We start from the raw sequence: 20749 nt of genomic DNA, 5'->3' as shown, positions 1-20749 counted from the left end.
TCATCATATACAAGACCATTACTTTAGATAGTATAGTGCCCTGGTTAGATAATGTGTTTTTCTGGATTAAACAATACCATTTCATGCCATTGTTCAAGAAGTGGCCTTTGCTCCTGTGCACTACCTTCATTAAAATATCTACTGCTGTGGGAATTTCCAGGCACAGGTCCTGGGTTTAGCTGCATTACTCATTAGACATCAAAGCATTATCCCAAGACATATCAATGTCTCTTCACTCCACCTCAAACTCAAATCTCTCTTCAGGACAAAAACCACAAGGGAAATCCCTTCGCAATTTGACAAACACCTAAACAACAGATATGAAAAATAATCAAGTGAAAATAAAAATAAACATTTTTATTTGTATTAAAATATATTTTAGATTCACCCTTTTTAAGTATCAGAGTTACGTATGAAATAGCAAGATCTCAGTATCTGAATTTCTTCAACAGCAGACTAGGCAAATACAACACCTGCCCACGGTTGCCAATGTTCAGCCTGCGCCCAATCCATAAGGAAGGAACATAAACAATGCAAAGTCACTGAACACAGCGGTGAGGTCACATCTGATCAAAGAAGTTGGCACGGTGACAGGCCAAATATTCACTGCAGGGGGATGGAGAAGATCTTGTTGCCAGCTTTGCAGCGGACCTCTTCAACGTGAAGCCTTAGCAGGATTGCAGAGTCCTCAAACCCATCAACTGCTTCCTGGAAAACACAAGTGAAAGTACAAGCTAGAGAAGATCGCTTAAAAGTTCTAGACTGCTGCAATCCCTTTGACAGATCTACACACGCACAATTCCTCATGCAAAATGACATTTGTATGTGGAGTTGCAACCAAACGTATGGAATACTGACTGATCAGTGGAATATACAAAATGTAAAACACATATTCGCATTCAACTTCCAACCCTGTTTCCCCCCCATTTTTTTAGCACATTTCTAAATGCCTGAAGGACCCACATCCATTGCCTGCTTACAATTCTTGACTGTGCACCTATGCACGTTCATACATTTATTGTGGGGAACATGAGAGGCTGTCAGCGAATGTATCAAAGTATAGGGTTTATTTACCAATAACAGTGTGTTTTTCCACAAAGGGCACCACATAGCAAAAAGGCAATATTGCGAAGCTTGTTGTCTATGATTTAAAAAAATATATATATATTGTGATTTTTAAACATTCCAACACATACTGTGATAAAGTGGCTCTATATACTGGACAATGATGAAGTACAGTGTGTATAGAGTCCACAAACCCCAAAGGTATAACAGAGGTTAAAGTCAGGACTGACCTTACTCTCAAAAGTGGTAGCTTGGTCGAGCAGTAAGGCAGCACCAGAGGGCAGTGCAAAGCATTTCTTGTACACAGTCAGCAAAGGATTTCACACACTCAAAGACTGAACTCCAGGCCAATGGTTAATATATCCAAAGATATTGTTGTTTTATTTTTAGAACCAACAGGCATAAAAATATACTTTGCTAGATATGAGTACTCTCATGTAATCACTTTGCAAGGAAGCAATAAAGTTGGTGAACACAATAGGAACAGGAGTTGCTGAAGGCAACTCAAGTCTAGACACACTTTAGCATTGAGCTCAATGGATTGTTACCAGAAAAGTACAGTTCATTACAGTACAGATTACTTTAGTAGTTCCAGGACTAGATCCTAGATTCAGTCATGGGGTCTAAGCTGAAACCAGATTAGCAAAAACGTTTTAGTTACTGTGGTGAATTTTCATGAATATAAAGCAGTTTTAAAAGTTCGCACTTAGAAACTTTTTAATGACAATCCGGAAATGATATTCAATGGGAGAAAATTCCGGTTGCAGGTAAAGTATGATCGCGTTACTTTTGTAATCCAGAACTGGGCTTCTAGGGCCAGCACTGGGGTCTGAACTTAAAACAGGTAGGTAATTGCGTTTCAGTATCTTGTATGATTTTTAAAAAATATTTCAAGTTTTCAAAAGTAGACTGTGAGAAGTTGGCCTGGTATATAATATAATGCTCACTAATTCTAGTGATCACTTTGTACCATGCCAAGCAATCCTTATGATGATTGGTTGTAATTCAACCTTGTAGACCAGTTATCCTAGTGGTAACGTGGACAAAGCAGTCTTAGGCTAAACTCTGAAAGGCATGTGAAGCCAGCTGTATTACCATACACAACCCCCTTGAATACCAAATGAAAGGACACCACACAGATATATATTGAAAATATATATTGATTTATTAACTACAAAAACCCCTGGACTCTTTATGAGCACAGAAGCACAAGCGTTAAATCACAAGACAGTTTAAAATACACAAAAGTTGCACAATATGGATGAGCCCTAGGGGCCACCTAAACCATATACTAAGAAAGTGGTATAAGAGATACCAATCAGAACGGGAACAGGCCTAGGGCCTTGGGAATCGCTGGAGCTATTCGAGACTAGCAGTGATTAAGTCGGGAAAGGCCCGCGGGACTCGGGTGCAGTGTTTAAAGTGCACGCACTCACCAATGTAAAGTCTATGGTGCGTAAAAAGTACAAAGCTAGATAGTTCGGAAGCTTCCGAGTGACCTAGAACGCTGAAACTTAAGACACAGGCCCTTGAGATGTGTACCAGTGTAGGAACACCGGCGGAGCGGAGTTACCTCACCCACAGGAAGCGGGTGCACAGGGTCGAAGTAGTGTCGGGTTTCGTCACGCTGGTCGATGGTGCTTGGAGCTGAAGATGCTGCAGGCGGCTCGATGTGAAGAGTTCCGGTGGATCCAAGGGTGGATCTGAAGATGTGAAGACCTGGAAGCAGAGGGGACAATGTTCAAAGTCACTAGCCAGTGACTACCGTGGAACCAGATTGGAACCAGGCGATGTCGGGTGCAAACAGGCGTTGAGGTGTAGCTTCTCTCTGCAGCCACGTGGACACCGGGGGTCGAGGACGTCCAGGAGTCGGTCACGAGCTGTCCCACGCAGGCTTCTCGCTGTTGGCGGTGTCGGAAACTTGATCGGAGCAAACAGGCCTTGGCTAATGCAAGCCACGCAGGAATCGAAAAAGGCTTACCACTCGGACCAGCAAGGTCAGAGCGGGGGCTCCTTTCTGCAGGAGCTAGGGCAAGTCTGGAGCAACCAGACCCGCAGTGTAGTTCGTCGGTTTCGTAGCCAAGATGGCCGCTGACCACGTGGCTAGTGGCCAGGATGGCGCGTCAAGTGGAACAATGCAAAAGGGCCCCACGCAGATCGTGGAGATGCTGGGGGGCTGATCTTCGGTGCAAGGGCTGCTCGGTGGTGGGGGTTCACAGTCCCCAAAGCACATCGTCGAGGGTGCCTCGGTTGCTGCGCTGTCAGCTTTTCGGGTGTCTTCCAAGAGGTTCGGTCCCACGTCTCTCGGTGCCTCCACGGGTCCCTTCTTTGCAGGGGCTGTGGATCGGGCTCTGAGAAGTCTGGGAGTCTGGGTCTTGTCAGGCTCTGGGCTCGGGCTCCGGCGGGAGGCGCCGGCAAAGCAGACGTCGAGTTGCTGGTTGGTGCCTGTGTTCACAGGGTGGCCACTCCTAGGCCACAAGGGAGATTCTCTTCAGTCTTCTGAGCAGCAGAATGTCGAAGTCCAGTCTTCTTCTTTGTTTAAAGTTGATTTCAGGATGATCTGCTGTGCAATGGCACTGATCCCACTCTTATTCCCAATCTGAGGGGTGGATCACCTACTAGGTCCCTCCTCTGGGAGGAACCAGGAAGGGGGGCGGTTACACCCCCTTTCCTTTGTCCAGCTCCTCGCCAGGCCTGGGTCTGGAAAGTCCCAGGACCGGTTTGGACTGGCTAATGCACGGGGACACCTTGTGTGCCCCGGGCATGTCTCAATCTATTCAGCCCTGTCCTACCCAATACACAAAACGCTGTCTGGGGTGGTGCTCGCACCTCCCAAGGCAGGAAACCCTTTGTCCAAGCCTCCCTCGCTGGAAGGACTCCCAGCAGCAGGAGGTCAGACTCGTGTCTGTGGTGGCAGCATCCATTTTGTGATGCTGAGGCTCTGGTTAACTTTAACCGGGGTTAAGGCTACACACATGTCGTGTCCCTCTAGAAGGGTGGAAGGATATCCCCGTCGACAGAACTGTTGAGGGGATAGTATTCCAATTCGTATGACACCTTACTCGACATGTTTTGATAAAGCCAAACCAAAGATAGCATATAACCGCGAGGATTATAATGCACTTAAGAGTATATGGTATGGCCATATCCCGGAACAGCTTAGGGAGTGGTTCCCGACAGCTGCAGACAGGCTCAGCTCATGCTAGAGCACCATCTCACATATTTCCAAGCACTCTGCCTCCAGGATTGATGAGGCCTTCCATAGGAGTGGCTGATAGGAACATATGTGTCCAGTTTAAGGTCAGATATAGGGATACTATATCTAAGTAAGAGGTGATTACACCAACTTACCCCAGCTGAGTGATCAGCCAGTTGTGTCAAATATGGAGGCCAGGCCAGGGGTGGCACAATACATGCTGCAGCCCCTGGTAGGCCTTGGAAACACCTATGCCCTGGGTACCTAGGGTACACTGTTACAGGGGCCAATAAGGTGAACCAGTATCCAATTCGTAATGCACCTAGAGTGCATTGGCAGTAATTTAGAGAGAGAACAGCAGGCTGTGGGTCTGATTAGCAGGCCCACAGCCACATTAAGTCATAAACCAGTGAAGCAAAAAGCAAAAATTTGGGGTGACCATAGGATAGCAGACCCTACTCTCCTACATAGACACTTAAAAGAAATTTCATAGAAAGGCAGACAATGGGTTCCTACAGAGAAAATACAGATTACTAGTAAACCCAGTGAGGATTACTTTTGCGGTTCAGTACTAGGCTGCAAGGTACAGTACTGGCTTCTCGCCTGATTGCAGGTGCATACTTCGGAATTCGGACTTCGGCTGATTTTATGATAAATATTTGCAGTTTTCAAAACATCAAACGTAGAAAATTTTCGAGTCAAAATGGGTCAATGTTATCCAATGCCAGGTAAGCGGGTTACCGGTTTCCAGGTGAGTACTTGGCAGGTGAAGTTAAGGTTCCGGGTATAGACCCAGGGGTCCCCCAGGGTCAGGTAAGTACAGTCGGTTCCGCCCCAGCAGCGCAGGGCCGGCCGAGTGCAGAGGTAGGTAGGCCCAATGATATCAAATGAGGGAAAGGGGGCCTTCTGTTGGTGGCTGCTGGCTAGCAGGCCACATGGCTGTGGGAGCTGGGCTCCTGGTCACTTGCTCTGGGCAAGGGGGGAAGTAGGATAGGACAAAGGTGGCACAGCCAGCGGCACTCGGACGGCTGGGTGCTGGATGCTCTTGAGCCGTCGGGCGCTCAATGTTATCCAATGGGAAAGGTCAAAAAGGAACAAAGGCTGCAGGCTCGGGGATAGAGACTCTCCAGGGGCGACCAGCACTCCGAGAGGTAAGTTGGGATCTTGGAGCACAGGTAGGTACCCCAAAGGGAGGCACAAGGGGCTGTAGGGCGCCGGGTGCAGGGGTGTCTTTGGGTGTCGGAAAAGCTTACCCTCGGCTGGTCGCTGTTGGGGTGGCCCCTGGTTCTGAGTCTGACGGCGTCGGCTGGTTCGTCGAGGAGGGTGTTTGGGCACTGGACTTCGGGTCCCAGTCGCCGGGGGGGATGTCCTCGTGGTCTTGGTTCGGTTGGGCCCGGCCCGGGCTCGGCGGGTGCAGAGTGGGCTGGTCCAGAGCTTCCTGGTTGGCACCAGGTGGGTTGTTGCAGCAGAGCCTCTGCTGATGGGAGTCCCGGTCTTTAAGAGGGTCAAGGCAGGCAGGTCCTCTGGGTGTCCCAAGGTTGCTGTCCGCAGGAGTCGCCGGGATTAGGCAGGAGCAGGTTCCAGGATCGACAGGTCGGTAGGGCTGGGGCCAAGTCAGTTGTTGTTGTCCTGTTAGCTGCTGCACAGCGGGTCTTCTTCTTGATCTTCTCTCTTCTTTTCGTATCGGGATCTGAGGAAGGAAGGTTCTGAATTTAGGGGCATTACAGGTAGGGCAAGGACAGGGACCAATGGGTTCCTGTACTGGGGTGAGTACACCCCCTAGCCTGCTCCTCTCCTGTGGGAGGGGGGCAGGAGCCTAGCTGGGATTGGGCAGGGTTCCCCATCTTCAAGATGGCCGGAGCCCGTGGTTGTGCTTCACCTCGTCTCCCCCACCTGAGGGGTGGGGTTGGCACAGGCTGGCACCCCCCCCCTCCCTTCCTAACGTAGTTTTTCCCGCCAGTGTGGGGGTTAGGACTGGTGGGGGCCAGTTGCTGGGTACAGCAAATGGTCTGGAGAAGCTCACAGAGGCGGCTTGCCTTTGAAGCCTCCCCCTGCCCATCCTTGGGGAGGAGACCTAGCACCTCGCCCAGGATGTGCATTGTTGCAGGCCCAGGAGAGCGGGGGCTCTCCACCCAGGGGTCCAGCAACATGTCTGCTGTGTGGCAGCCTCTGCAGCCACTCAGCCCAGACGTGGATTGTAGGTTAGAATTTCAGAGGGCATCTCTAAGATGCCCTCTGGTGCATTTTACATTAAATCCCACACTGGCATCAGTGCGGGTTTAATGTGCTAAGAAGTTTGGTACCAAACTTGTCAGTCTTCAGTGTAGCCATTACGGTGCTGTGGAGTTCGTAATGACAACCTCCCAGCACCATATACTCTTAATGGCATCACTGCACTTACAGTGCCCAGGAATGGCCCTGGGTACTTTATGGGCACAGGGCTCATGCACCTGTGCCCACAACTCTGGCATAGGGCACCCAGCTAGAGGGGTGACTGAAGTATGCTAGGGCAGTGGGTTCTGTGGGCATGGCACACAGGGATGTGTGCCATGTCGACTCTTGGTTTAGTTCTGTACTTAGGCTCTCAGCCTGCAAAGGCAGTGTGTGGGTGCAAGGGTACAGGGCCCCTGAGGGTGGCACAGTAAGTGCTGCAGCCCTCAGGGGTCTTCTCTGGTCACCATGCCCTGGGTACCTAGGGTACCATTTACTAGGGGCTGACAGGTGGCCAGAGATGCCAATTGGGTTTTTAGTTTCAGCAGTTATAGGGAAGGAACACAGGCCCTGGGTACCTGGTTGGCAGGAATCCAGGGCACACTCAGTCAAAGCACATCAGCAGTTCAGAAAAAAGTGGGGGCATACCAAGGCAAGAAAGATGGCACTTTCTCACACATACCTTATGCCATAATAGTTAGTTTTCATGCGCACAGTGTGTGTAGTTATCAATGTGTGCAGGTGATACTACATAGCAGGAGTTGGCATAGTAAAAAAAAATGAGTCAATCTATTACAATTGTAATACAAAGAATTAATAACCTCTCTCTAACAAATCCCCCCCAGATGTGAGTCTAATTTAGGAATATGTTTCTGTTTGTGCATGCATCAACCACTTGAGTGGTTTATGATTTTGTTTTTACACAAATTTTATTAGATTTTTAATTTATGCATAAACATATAATATCCGTCAGTGGTTCCATCGGCTGACGGTTTCTTTCATGGGCAGTGATTGTAAGACTTGGTACTAGTGCACATTTAACAGACTTAACCATTATAGTTGATCCTGAGTGTTCTATGATGCTACTTAGAATCCAGACGTGGAAAACGACCTCACTGATTACTATCCATCTACAATTTCTATTGTACATGGACTAAGACAAGCTCTCTCCCTGTGAACAAATGCCATGCAGTAAGTGTGCAGCAAGATAGGAGTTTGGAGTGAACAAATGTTCATACAAGCAAATATTACACACGCATAAAAAACATGGCATCTGGCCACGCCACCCCACCCCACCCCCTACCAGCTCTACTGCCATTCCTTCTGCTCTCAATGCAAGAGCGGAGAGCCAGTGCATTGGTGAAATGGACCAGGAGACACTCTAGAGGCATGGACAGTAATCTCCTGTCTGCCATAGGTCAACAGATAACTGCAGCTGACAGAGTAGACAGGAGTTGGCTTCCCAAGAGCAGAGACATAGGAGTCAGGAAAGATAGCTGAGCAGAAACAGAAATTCATATAATCATCATTAGAGGACACTGCTTTCCAAAATACAACAAATGCTATAAACGCTGACTTTCCTGAGAAAGTGTTCAGTAACCAGTTGCTGCCGCAAGTAATTTAAAAGTCAGTGATTTTGATAAATTACACACAGTGCTTCCGCAGTGGGAGCAGAGACGAGTTCAGATTGAGACCTCCTCGGACATGCAAGAACTTAATCCAACAGTATTGCACGACCACAAATTCTGGGCAATCATGTCTCAGTGGGCTTATAAAGAACGACTGCACTAGCCTGACACACCTCACCAACCCGCTCAAGTGCGATACGCTCTGGGTTGACAGGAGCGTGGAGACAGCGGTGTGGTCACTGCGGCTGTGCTGTCGCATAATACCATTCACAGTTTGGTAACCACAACCCTCCCTCAAGGAGAAGGAGTTGTGTCTTGTATAGTGCTACTTGTTTTTCATCCCCCCCCCACCGATCAAGTCTGACAATATCGTGTTCAAGTCCAGAAAGAAGGCGAGTGGCAACAGAAGTGGGATAGCTGAGAACATGTAAAGCAACCGTGGCAGGATGAGCATATTAGCTTTTTCTATGGGGCTCGCGAGTGGCAAAAGTAGTGCAGACCAACACGGCAAGGAGTGCCTAGCAGCTGTCAGGATCCTGAACTGGTTGAACTTCACCAGATCATTGTGTCATGATACACTTGGAACGTGTCAGGTGCCCACGCCAGTCTAGTATCATGGGGTACTATCTTGTCGCACAATGGCTGCTTCCAAGGAAGAAAAATACAGGACTTAGCCCAGTTCACTTTGAGACCAGATTTTTGTCTAGAGTTGCCATTAGTCCAGGCAATACCTTCCCAGGTTTGCGTAAATACACTAATCCATCATCCGCATATAGTGATATAAATTGGTGGTCACCACCTTGGGAAATGCCCCACTCGGGCTTTCTGCCTCAGTATGCAGGCCTGGGGCTCTCCAGAGTGACTAATATTGAGGACAAGGGGCATCCTTGTCGAGTGCAGCACACTGTAGGAAATGTAGTTGATATAAACTGTCCTACGCACACTCTAGCCAATGGTCTCACATAAAGCAAGTCAAGTCAAGTCAAGTCATAAAATTTGTATAGCGCACTACATACCCAGAGGGTTTCAAGGCGCTTAGGAAGGGGAGGAGGATTATTTGTCAAATATCCACGTTTTAAGCTGCTTTCTGAACGCTAGGTGATTCTGGGTGAGGCGAAGGTAAGCGGGGAGTGAGTTCCAAGTTTTGGCAGCCAGGTATGAAAAGGATCTGCCTCCCATGGTGGTCTTGTTGATGCGAGGTACAGTGGCGAAGGCTTGGCTGGAAGAGCGAAGTTGGCGGGAGGGGGTGTAGAAGGACAGTCGAGAGTTGAGGCAATCTGGTCCGATGTCGTAGAGTGATTTGTGTGCGTGGGTTAGCAGTCGGAAAGTGATCCTCTTATTGACGGGTAGCCAGTGGAGGTCTTTAAGGTGACCAGAGATGTGTTCGTTGCGTGGGATGTCTAATATGAGCCTGGCTGAGGCGTTTTGGATTCGTTGTAGTTTCTTCTGGAGTTTAGCGGTGGTACCTGCGTAGAGGGTGTTTCCGTAGTCCAGTCGGCTAGTGACTAGAGCGTGGGTGACTGTTTTCCTTGTTTCGGAGGGGATCCAGCGAAATGTTTTTCTGAGCATGCGAAGAATGTTAAAGCAGGAAGATGATACGGCGTTGACTTGTCTGTTCATTGAGAGTGAAGAATCCAGGATGACGCCAAGGTTCCGTGCGTGGTCTGTCGGGATGGGTGCTTTTCCGAGGGCTTCCGGCCACCAGGAGTCGTCCCATGCAGAGGGGGATGTGCCTAAGATGAGGACTTCTGTTTTGTCTGAGTTCAGTTTCAGACGGCTTTGTTTCATCCATTCGGCGACTTCTTTCATTCCTTCGTGTAGGTTAGTTTTGGCGGTGCTGGGGTCCTTGGTGAGAGAGAGGATCAGTTGAGTGTCGTCCGCGTAAGAGATGATGTTGAGGTTGTGTTGGCGGGCGATGGCCGCGAGGGGGCTCATGTATACGTTGAATAGGGTGGGACTGAGTGAGGATCCTTGAGGTACGCCGCAAATGATTTCAGAGGCCTCGGACTTGAATGGTGGGAGGCGGACTCTCTGGGTTCTTCCGGTGAGGAACGAGGTGATCCATTCCAGTGCTTTTCCTTGGATTCCGATGTTTCTGAGGCGTTGTAAAAGGGTGCTGTGGCAGACTGTGTCGAAGGCTGCGGAGAGGTCGAGGAGGATGAGGGCGACTGTGTCTCCATTGTCCAGTAGAGTTCGAATGTCGTCTGTTGCTGCGATGAGGGCGGTCTAAGTGCTGTGTTTGGCTCGGAAGCCAGATTGTGAGGGGTCGAGTGATTTGTTGGCTTCGAGGAAGGCGGCGAGCTGGTTGTTGACGGCTTTCTCGATGACTTTGGCCGGGAATGGAAGAAGCGAGATGGGGCGGTAGTTTTTGAGTTCGGTGGGGTCTGCTGTTGGTTTTTTCAGAAGGGCGGTGAGTTCAGCGTGTTTCCAGTCTTCTGGGAAGGTAGCGGAGTTGAAGGAGCAGTTGATGACGTCTCGGAGGTGCGGTGCTATGACGGAGTCTGCTTTGTTGAAGATGTGGTGAGGGCATGGGTCTGTGGGGGATCCGGAGTGGATGGAATTCATCAGGCGGATGGTGTCCTCAGTGGAGATTGGGTTCCAGGCGTTAAGGGTGTTTACGGGGGGAAGATGGTCAGCAGATGGTAGGGTGGGTTGGCTTCCGGGTTGGTTGTCAAAGCTGTTGTGGATGTCAGCAATCTTGTTGTGGAAAAAAGAGGCTAGGGAGTCGCAGAGGGTTTGAGAGGGGGTGATGTCGTTGGAGTTGGCCGAGGGGTTGGAAAATTCCTTGACGATGTTGAAAAGTTCCTTGCTGTTGTGGGCGTTGTTGTCAAGTCGATCCTTGAATGCTGTTTTCTTGGCTTTTCGGATCAGTTGGTGGTGAGTACGGGTGGCGCTTTTGAAGGCGTCCTTGGTGCTGGTGGATGGGTCTTTTTTCCAGGCCTTTTCCAGGGAGCGGCACAGTTTCTTGGACTTCTTGAGATCATCGTTGAACCATGAGGCCTTCTTGTTGCCAAGTTTGTGTTGACGTTTTTTCAGTGGTGCTAAGGTGTCGGCGGTGTTGGATAACCAAAGGGTGAGGTTGGAGGCAGCTTCGTTGGCGTTAGAAGAGAGGGCTGGGGAGGTTCGAAGGAGCGATGTGGAGATCTGATCCGTGGTGATTTTGTTCCAGTTTCTTTGTAGAGTTGGTTGGAGGTGGATGATGGGTTTCGGCTTGTTGTAGGTGAAGTGAACGCAGCTGTGGTCAGTCCAGAGGAGATCCGTAGTGTGGCTGAAGGAGACATGGTTGCTGGAGGTGAAGATGGGGTCGAGTGTGTGACCTGCGATGTGGGTGGGGGAAGTGACCAGTTGTTTAAGTCCGAGGTTGGCGAGGTTGTCTAAGAGGGTGGCGGAGTTGCGGTCGTTGATCTTTTCAAGGTGGAAGTTGAGGTCTCCCAGAAGGATGTAGTCTTTGGAGGGGAGCGCGTGTGGGGTGATGAAGTCCGTGATGTCTTCACTGAATTTTGCGCGGGGTCCTGGTGGTCTGTAAAGGAGGGTGCCTCTGAGTGTGGTCTTGGGGTCGATGTGGATCTGGAAGTGAAGGTGTTCAGAGTTAGCGAGGTTGGCGTCGGAGCTGGTAGAGATGCGGATGGATTTCTTATGGACGATAGCGATTCCTCCTCCTGTGTGGTCGGTGCGGTCCTTGCGTGTGATCTTATAGTCATCTGGGATAGCGATGGCGATGTCAGGGGCGGAGGATGCGTTCATCCATGTTTCCGTTAGGAAGGCGACGTCAGGAGAGATGGTGTCTAGTAGGTTCCAAATGCCAATGGCGTGCCTGTGGACCGAGCGGGTGTTGAGAAGGATGCATTGTAGGTGGTTGGGGTCGGGGATCTGTGGTGTGGTCGTAGCGGAGATGTTGTCGGTGCTGCTGAATTTGCAGGAGAAGCAGGAGAACGGACCATGGGTGCGTCCAGGAGCGGCTTGGACGCAGTTGGGGGCGCGGCCGGGGTTAAGGGCTAGGAGGGTGGCGGCATCGTAGGTAGTGCGGGGGGGCTGGGGAGCGCGAGGGGCAGGGGGTCTGGCGCTGGGCGCGGTCCAGGCGCGGACGGGCGTAGACGGGCTTACCTTTGGCGCACCTTCGGCGCGGGTTGGGCGCGGTCGCTGCGCGTGGACGCTGCGCGCGGGAGGAGTTGTCATATATGGATGGTGGAGGGGGAGGGGCGAGGGCGTCTCAGCTGGGAGGCGGGGCGGGCACACGAGGACGACAACAAACACGGAAAATGGAGGCGGGGGGAGGAGCAGAGCGGAGCGCTTGTGGTGAAACGCGCAATAATAGGGACCGATATGAGCAGACATCCAATGACCTCACCCCTTCAGGAGTATCGCGATCAGGGCATCTCATTGACCTGGGAAGTTCTTACCTGTCAAAGGTCGCTTTATAGCAGCTTTTCAGCTAGCAGGCATGTTTAACTTATAAAGTCTAAAACAACTGAAATTGATCACTTAGGTAAGAAATAGGAACCATAGTGCCAACTCATGCAATAGTAAAACTACCTCACTATGTAAGTTAATTTGCACTTAATATAGCACAAACGACCCAGCGCTGTGGCGGCAGTCACATGGAAAGAGCAACAGATCAAAATAACGCAAGTTTTGAGATGTTTTTGAAAACCTGTGAAATCAGTACATGATCAGCTGTACAGAAACAGTCTATTCCAATGATGGGGGGCAAGATAAGAGAAGGCCCAGCAGCCATGTTTTGATGTAAGTATACAGCATGGACATAGTAGGAGATTCTTTTACCGCCTTAGGTTTCTGTCCGGACAATAGAAGGTGAGCTTTGCCTTTAAGTACCAAGGGCCTTTGCCAATCAAGGATTTACGAGTTAAGCAGAGCAATATGAATAGTGCTTTTTTCCTTATAAGGAGCCAGGGAAGAGCTTTTAGCGAGGGGGCCGACGGCACAAGTAGAAAGCTGACTCTGTTTATGATATTATCACTAGGTGGTATTATCATGCCCAGAGTCCAGGGGTTCTCCAGAGGTGTACAGGGCTCAATGCAAAACCCAAAGGGCTCTATTAGTGGTAGTGTGGGCGAGTGTTAGAAATTTATTGCACACACATGATCAATAAAGGACACATGACAAGGAGAACCAGACCAATTTTATAAAATTATACTTTGTTTGTACTTTATTTTAAGACTCCAGTCTTCGTAATAAGGTAAGTACATTTTAAATTAAAAATACATTTAACTTTCATAAAAAGCGACACTTAGAAACCTTTTCACAAAGTCCAGCGTTATCCTATGGGGAAAACAATATTGCAGTTAAACAGGTGGGTATCGCACTACCAGATTCAGTCTTCAGAGCCAAAATAGGGACGAAAAGGCTCGTACTCGAGGAGATGCAACCACAGTTGCTATTGATTGGGACTTGGAAACGGATTAGTTGCTTTCTTTATTCTCGTGTACAAAGCGAGAGTGGGCTAAACTGGAGCACACGTTGTGGATAAGTACCACAGGATAACTCGAAGGAAAGTCCAGAACATTTAAACTTTTACGGATTTACATTTAAGAACCAGCAGATTTGAATTCTCCAAAATCGTGCTCGGTTTTAGGAGGATCCTTTGGGAGACTTTTGAAGTAAAGCAGCCCTGAGGAAGTCGCAAGAGGTGATTCCCCACTGCGATGAAACGCGTTGGTGTATGGCTAAAAGAAAATTAAATAATACATCATAGAGAGGAACAAGAATTTCAGCATCTTTCTTTGCCATATAATAATTGCTTGATATAGCTTTGATTGTATTGTCATGTGCCTTGAATTTGGTACAAATATTGTTTCAATAGTTCTGATTGATAAACTTTGGGGGAGCTGGGTGTTTTCTCCCTCTTTTAAGAGCACCGTACTGATTTATCCTGATAGTACATAGCAGTGTATTCCATGTACAGACCCAGAGACTCATACACCCACAACAGTAGAATCAGTACAGAAACGGCTTACAAGATCCAGAACGAGAGGTGAAGCATCGCCAGTTACATGAGCATGACCTAAATCCACATCATGCCGGAAGCTCGCTGATCTCGCATAAGCCGACTGTGGAAAAGCATGCAGAGGAGAGTGTGAGAAGTTGGCTGATATATGATGTCCACTAGTTCTAGTGACCACCTTGTATCAGTCCAAACAACCCTTATGGTGATTGGTTGTAAGTCAACCTTATAGACCAGCTATCCTAGTGGTAGCGTGGACAAAGCAGTCTTAGGCTAAACTCTTTTGGCATGTGAAGCCAGCTGTATTACCATATGTAACCCCCTTGAACACCAAGTGAAAGGACACCACACAGGATATATATTCAAAATATATATGGATTTATTACTACAAATAGTCCCCTGAACTTTTTAAGAGCACAGGAGCAAACACGTTAAAACAATTCAACTGATAATATACAAAAGTAGCACAAATATGGATAGGCCCGGGTGGCCCCTAAAACCATATACTAAAGAAGTGGTATAAGTACCACGAGTCGAAAGGAAGTAAGGCCTAGGGCCTTGGGGATCGCTGGGGCTATGCTGGACTAACACGGGTTAGGAACTAGGAGGCCCACGGGATCTGGTTTGCAGTGCGCAAAGTTAGAAGCAAGTTACATTGAAGTCAATGGATGCGTAAAAGTTAAAAAGGTGAAGGTAGGAAATCTTCCGGTCAGTCTAGGACTTAACCCTTTGGAATCTGGACACTAGGAGTGTTAAGCTACTCTGGGGCACCGGAGTGCCAGCGTTACCTCACCCACAGGAAGCGGGTGCAGTGGTGCCAAAGTGTGTCGGGATTCTGCAGGAGTCCGGATGGAGCCTTGGAGTGTTGATGCTGAAGGCGACCTGATGTGAAGAGTTCCGGTGGATCCAAGGGTGGATCTGAAGAAGTGAAGACCTGAAAGCAGAGGGGACAATGTTCACAGTCACTAGCCAGTGACCGGCGTGGAACCAGGAAGGAACCAGGCGTTGTCGGGTGCCAATAGGTGATCTCGTGAAGCTTGTCTCTTCAGCAGCGTGGACTAGGCGATGATGACGACGACCAGGAGTCACTCACGAGCTGGCTCACGTAGGCTCTAGTTGATGGCGGTGTCGGCTTCTTGATCGGAGCAAACAGGCCTTGGCTAATGCAAGCCACGCAGGAAACAGAGCAGGCTTCTCACTCTAACCAGCAAGGTCAGAGGGGGTGCTGCTTTTGGGAGCAGCAAGGGCCAGTCTGGAGCAACCAGACCAGCGGTGGAAAGTTGTTGTTTGGTCGCCAAAATGGCCACTAGCCAACGGACTAGTAACCGGATAGGCGCGTCGAGTGGAACAAAGCAGAAGGGCCCCACGAAGATCTCATGAGAGTTGGAGGGCTGGTCCTTGGTGCAAATGTAGCTCGGTGGTGGAGCTTCTCAAAACCCCAAGTACAGTGATGAGGTACCTCAGGGGCTGCGTAGTCAGCTTCTCGTGGACTTTTCAAGAGATCCGGTCCCACGTCTCAGGTCGCCTCCACTCGTCTCAGCTTAGCAGGGACTGTGGATCGGGCTGTTAGATGTCTGGGACTCTGGTTCTTGTCAGGCTCTGGGCTCGGGCTCCGGCACGAGGCGGCGGCAAAGCAGTCGTTGATTGCTGGATGGTGCCTGTGTTCACAGGGTGGCCACTCCTTGGCCACAAGGGAGATTCTTCAGTCTTCTGAGCAGCAGAACGTCGAAGGTCCAGAGTTTCTTCTTCTTGTAGTCGAATTTCAGGGTAATCTGCCGTCTTGGGCGCAGCTCCTACTTTTAAACTAATTCTAGGGGCTGGACTACCTACTAGGTCCCTCCGATGGGTGGGACCAGGAAGGGGGGTGGTTACACCCCCTTTCCTTTGTCCAATTTCGCGCCAGAGCTGGGGCTGGAGTGCCCCAGCACCGGTTTGGACTGGCCTATGCACGGGGACACCTTGTGTGCCCCGGGCATGTCTGATTCTATTGAGCCCTACCTAACCAGATACACAAAATCCTGTCTGGGGAGGTGCTAGCACCTCCCAAGGCACGAAACCCTTTATCCAAGCCTCCCTCGCTGGAAGGACTCCCAGCATCAGGTGGTCAGACTTGTGTCTCTGGTGGCAGCACCCATTTTGTGATGCTGAGGCTCTGATTAACTTTAACCGGGGTTCAGGTCCTGTACATGTCGTGTCCCTCTAGAAGGGTGGAATTGAAGGACTGGGCTCTTTAAGGCCCAGCGGTGCCAGGGCACAACACCTGAAACCTTTGTGGGTAACCTGCTCCGGCGTACGAATGACAGAGACACGGGACACTTCCTTCGGCGTCAAAGATTCAAGGTTTATTACTGCAGGGAACACAGAAGTCACGACAAGTACAACACGTGCAACTTGGGGAGGCTGCTTCAAATTGGTTCTGTGGATCGCTCCTTTTATACAGAATTTACCCATAGGACAACATGATACACAAAAGTTTACAACCCGGTTCCCATAATTATCCCCCAGAGGGGTCGCTTTGGTCACTTTGAAACACACGAGGTCCGGAACATAAGTGCGGAAACATTTGGCGGTTCCCAACTGTAAAAACCCATCTTCCCAACATTAGTGCATTCCAATCGGCAGTAAAACAGATCGAAATAGGAACAAGGACAGGTGCAGAGGAAGATGGAGACAGTGGGGAGATCGGAAAGGGTGTAAAAGGGGAGGTATCGGGAAACACGAGATACAAGCATCAAAGGGACGTGCCTAATGAGATGCACGGCTGAGACAATAAACCAGCACGGCAAGATGAGCCTCGAGCGGGGCCATCTGCCTTACAGTATCATCCCCCACATCATAAAGACGCTTACAAAGGACATGTGTCTTCCGCAAATATCTTGGGAGTCCCAGGGTCGCGAAGCGGACAGCGTCCGTTCGCTGGCTACTTGAGGGCAAGAGACAAAATGGATGCCGTATCTAAGATGGAACCCGTGGGTACAGATGAAAAACCCACATAACAAACGAACGGTTTAAGTTAGCACAGCGAAACTGCGCACACTTACTAAACTCGTCATTTGCGGTTCATAGATACCAGACTCGACCATATTTGTGCGAGTCGAAAACACCACTTACAATTGTCACGGAACCTCAGACGCTCCTTTTGCCCTCATGTAGGCAAGCACTAGTCGGAATCATATTCGATATTCATCAGACCATCTAGATGTTGCTGTAGCATAGCTCTGTCCAATCGAGTCCCCTTGGTAACAGGTGGCTGTCTCATACACGTTGTAGCACAAAGGCCACATAAGGCAGGACCACACTGCACACAAAGGCAACACGTGAACAGGAACGCCACAATGACTCCGATGATCATCAGAATCTTCCAACCCCAAGTCGACATCAGGCCCCAGAACCATCCAAGCAGCGTCCAATCCCCTACATCCACGTGTATGGATTCGGAGATCTTATGCAACTTCGAGATGGCTTGATAGACGGTCGGAGCATTATCAGGAATGAAAATACAGCAGCTCGAATGGATCACCTTACATACCCCACCTCGATCTGCTAAGATCACGTCTAAAACCATACGGTTTTGTAACGTCATAAGTCTATCCGCCTGAAGTTCTGTGGTGATATTACCAAGGGCACTGGCAGTAATATTAGCTGTCGATTCTACCACTCGAGTCAACTGTCTCAGGTTCCTACTATTAACCATAGGTCCCCAAAACGGGAGGAAACCCTTGAAAAAGTCTCCTGCCTCTTGACCGGCAGTATCCTCTTCGCTAATTACGCCTCTCACAACTCTAGTCTTGTGATAATCTGCATCTACAGTAAACGTCGGAGGCAACAAGTTTGCGATGAAACATGAGCCCATGAAGTCAGAGGGCAACCATGCATACGCACGATCATGACAGATGAAGTATGTACCCTTGGCAGCCAGAAACACAGGGGACGAGACCATCGGCAGAATGTAATTTTCAGTGCAAGCACTCTCTCCAAGTCGGGCTTTTGATCTTCGGCCACGACCTATTAGACAAAAATTACCAATGTGGGGTACGACCCATATCGGAGGCGAGCTTTTAAGCTGTTTTTCACTAGTGAACACACTATACTCGCCTCTACTCAGGACCCTATAGGCTTGTACCTCTTCTTCAGGAATAAGCGAGGGATCATAGATATCGCTATCTAAATCTTCAATTGCTATAGACAAAGGTTTCTGATACGAGGTAGGACCAGAGTAGGGGGAACGTGGTTCTCGAATGGGGTGGAAACCTAGTGCGCTCTGAAACATTGTTTGAAATGCTCGAGCAGACCCTTGGGAGCTATACGGTAACACCAGATATGGAATTCCCTTATCCGTAGTATGGGGCATCAACCCATACACCCAACAATTAGTAGTATTAACCACTAACTGATGCTGGTGAAGGAGCTGAATAAAGGAATTATTGCGGAATTCTGCACGTCTAGCCTGCTCGTGTTCAGGTAAGATATGAAAAGAATTAGGAGAAACAGTGGAGGTGAGTTTAGGGTCAGGGGTAGGAGTAGGTATAGCAGAAGGTAAGAAGTAAGACATCGTGTAATACACCCCACCCGCCAATAATGCAGAAACAGTCAAAAACAATACAAATATTTGGAATATAAAACATTTGGTACGACTAAGTTGTTGTAACTTGAACCTTTGCGCCTGAGCTCCTTCCAAGTCCATCAGCTTCGAAAATGCCATTCCCTACGACCGTCCGCAACGTTTCTTGACGCACTTCGTTCTGTGTAGCAGTAGTCAATCCCTAGGAGTTCCCAGGAACCGACGGTCTTTAACCTAATGTCAAGACCTACTAACCAGAAGGAAGTACGCGCGCGGCCCTACGGTCTTTATTTCACAAATATATATGCGAAAACAATGTTTCTCAGCTGTGGAAGCAAAAGTGTAAGGAACGAAACTCAATGAATATATACAAAAAAAATAATCACAATGATACGAGTGTTCAAACTGATCGTGGAAAACGGGATAATGCAATTGTCAAAGGACAGAACAGGATCTTTTATTAGTCTCTGGTGCTAGATCGCAAAAAGTATCGGGTTTTCCCAGGACGTGTCTGTTCATCAAACAAAGGATCCGTCGAAGGGACAGCGTCCTGTTGATCAGCTGAATGTTCTGGTCTTGAGTCTTTTGATGACAAATGTTCAACAGTGACTTTTTGCTGCACTGAGGATTCTCCGACAGGTTGTGCGTCACTGAAAGGTACAAACGCCGGCAATCCTTCGGTTTCAGTTGATGCAATGCCTCTCCTCACCCACGAGTCTGCTGGCAATGGAATAGGGACTTTTTTGGTATGGGTGGCATGCACCCAATTCTTCCGCCCCTCAAGACGAACTGCAGTTCTCGTGGCAAGGAGGACCTGGTAGGGTCCAGTGAACCTGGGATCCAAATTGTTCTTGCGCGAAAAGTTTCGCGTTACCACCCAATCTCCGGGCTGGAGCTGGTGGCCTGGACCCTCCGTCTGCGTCGGCAGTGCTTCGTAAACCTGTTGATGAATTAACCTCAGTTTAGCAGTCAAGTCATGAAGATAATCGATCAACATTGGATACTCAAGATCAGAGAATGTACCCGGCCTAGGGACCCCCCAAACATTTGCAGGACGACCGAACACTATTTCATAGGGACTGAGCCCTACTCGGGAGTGTACGGTTGCCCTTGTTGACAATAATGCTAAGGGTAAAGCGTCAGGCCACGAAAGACCAGTCGTAGCCTGAATCTTTGCTAGCTTTAGTTTAAGGGTGCCGTTATACCCTTCAACCAAACCAGCTGACTGGGGATGGTTGGCGCTATGGAATTTCTGATTAATTCCAAGGCCCTTACACACACTCTTCATCACACTCCCCACAAACTCACTTCCGTTATCTGACCACACGACTCTAGGCATTCCGTACCGAGGAAAATATTCCTTCAGTAGGATTTTCGCAGTAGACAAAGCAGTATTGTCTTTGAGAGGATAGGCCTCGATCCATCTGGAGAATGCGCAAACCACAACTAAAACGTATTTCAGGTTATTGCATCGCTCCATATGGATGAAGTCCAATTGAATCACCTCAAAGGGACATGAAGGGGGAGCAAAACTACCAGGAGGAGTTGGGGTTCCCTTACCAGGATTGTACAACATGCACACCATACAGTTCCTAACCAAGCGTTCAGCACATTTCGTGATACCATCATTCTTCCACACAGGAGACAGCAACTTACAAATACCTTTCGCACTAATATGTGCTAACCCATGCGCCATAGTCACAACAGCCAACACATATGCATCAGGCAACATCCATCTTTTCTGATCAGATAAATCAATCCAACAACCATTTGCATCCAACTTTCCCGTACTTTCTTTCCACTTCGTCTTTTCAGTCTCGGTGGCCTCATTCTGAATTGCTCTCACACTCTCGATAGTGTCCTCACACATACTCGATTCTACAGGCCACCTAACCGAACTCGTCACATACATTCGAGTGCTAAGGTTCCGGGCAGTCTCCTTAGCAGTTTCATCCGCAAAAGCATTACCACGACCAACATCATCCGTCACCTTACGGTGCGCACTACATTTAACAATCGCTACCTGCTTAGGCAACGTAAGTGCATCCAAAAGATCATTCACAAGCTGGCCATGCTGAATCTTCGTACCATGCGATGTTAGAAAACCTCTCTCTCTCCACAACCGT

General features: G+C 49.0%; 1 protein-coding gene across 1 annotated transcript in view; it reads right to left on the bottom strand.

Moving 5' to 3' along the window:
• Positions 1-336: 336 nt before the first annotated feature.
• USB1 (U6 snRNA biogenesis phosphodiesterase 1) overlaps positions 337-20749 on the bottom strand; it is a 239129-nt gene continuing 218716 nt past the window's right edge. Inside the window, exon 7 of the mRNA XM_086945312.1 lies at positions 337-708. Coding sequence (XP_086801438.1) covers positions 604-708 — 105 coding nt within the window. The 3' untranslated portion in view covers positions 337-603. The remainder of the gene's footprint in view (positions 709-20749) is intronic.

The sequence above is a fragment of the Lissotriton vulgaris genome, chromosome 12 (genome assembly GCF_964263255.1).
Source record: "Lissotriton vulgaris chromosome 12, aLisVul1.2, whole genome shotgun sequence".
In the NCBI taxonomy this organism is placed as follows: domain Eukaryota; kingdom Metazoa; phylum Chordata; class Amphibia; order Caudata; family Salamandridae; genus Lissotriton; species Lissotriton vulgaris.
Note: the sequence above shows the minus strand (reverse complement) of the source record. Positions and strands in the feature narration are given on the sequence as shown.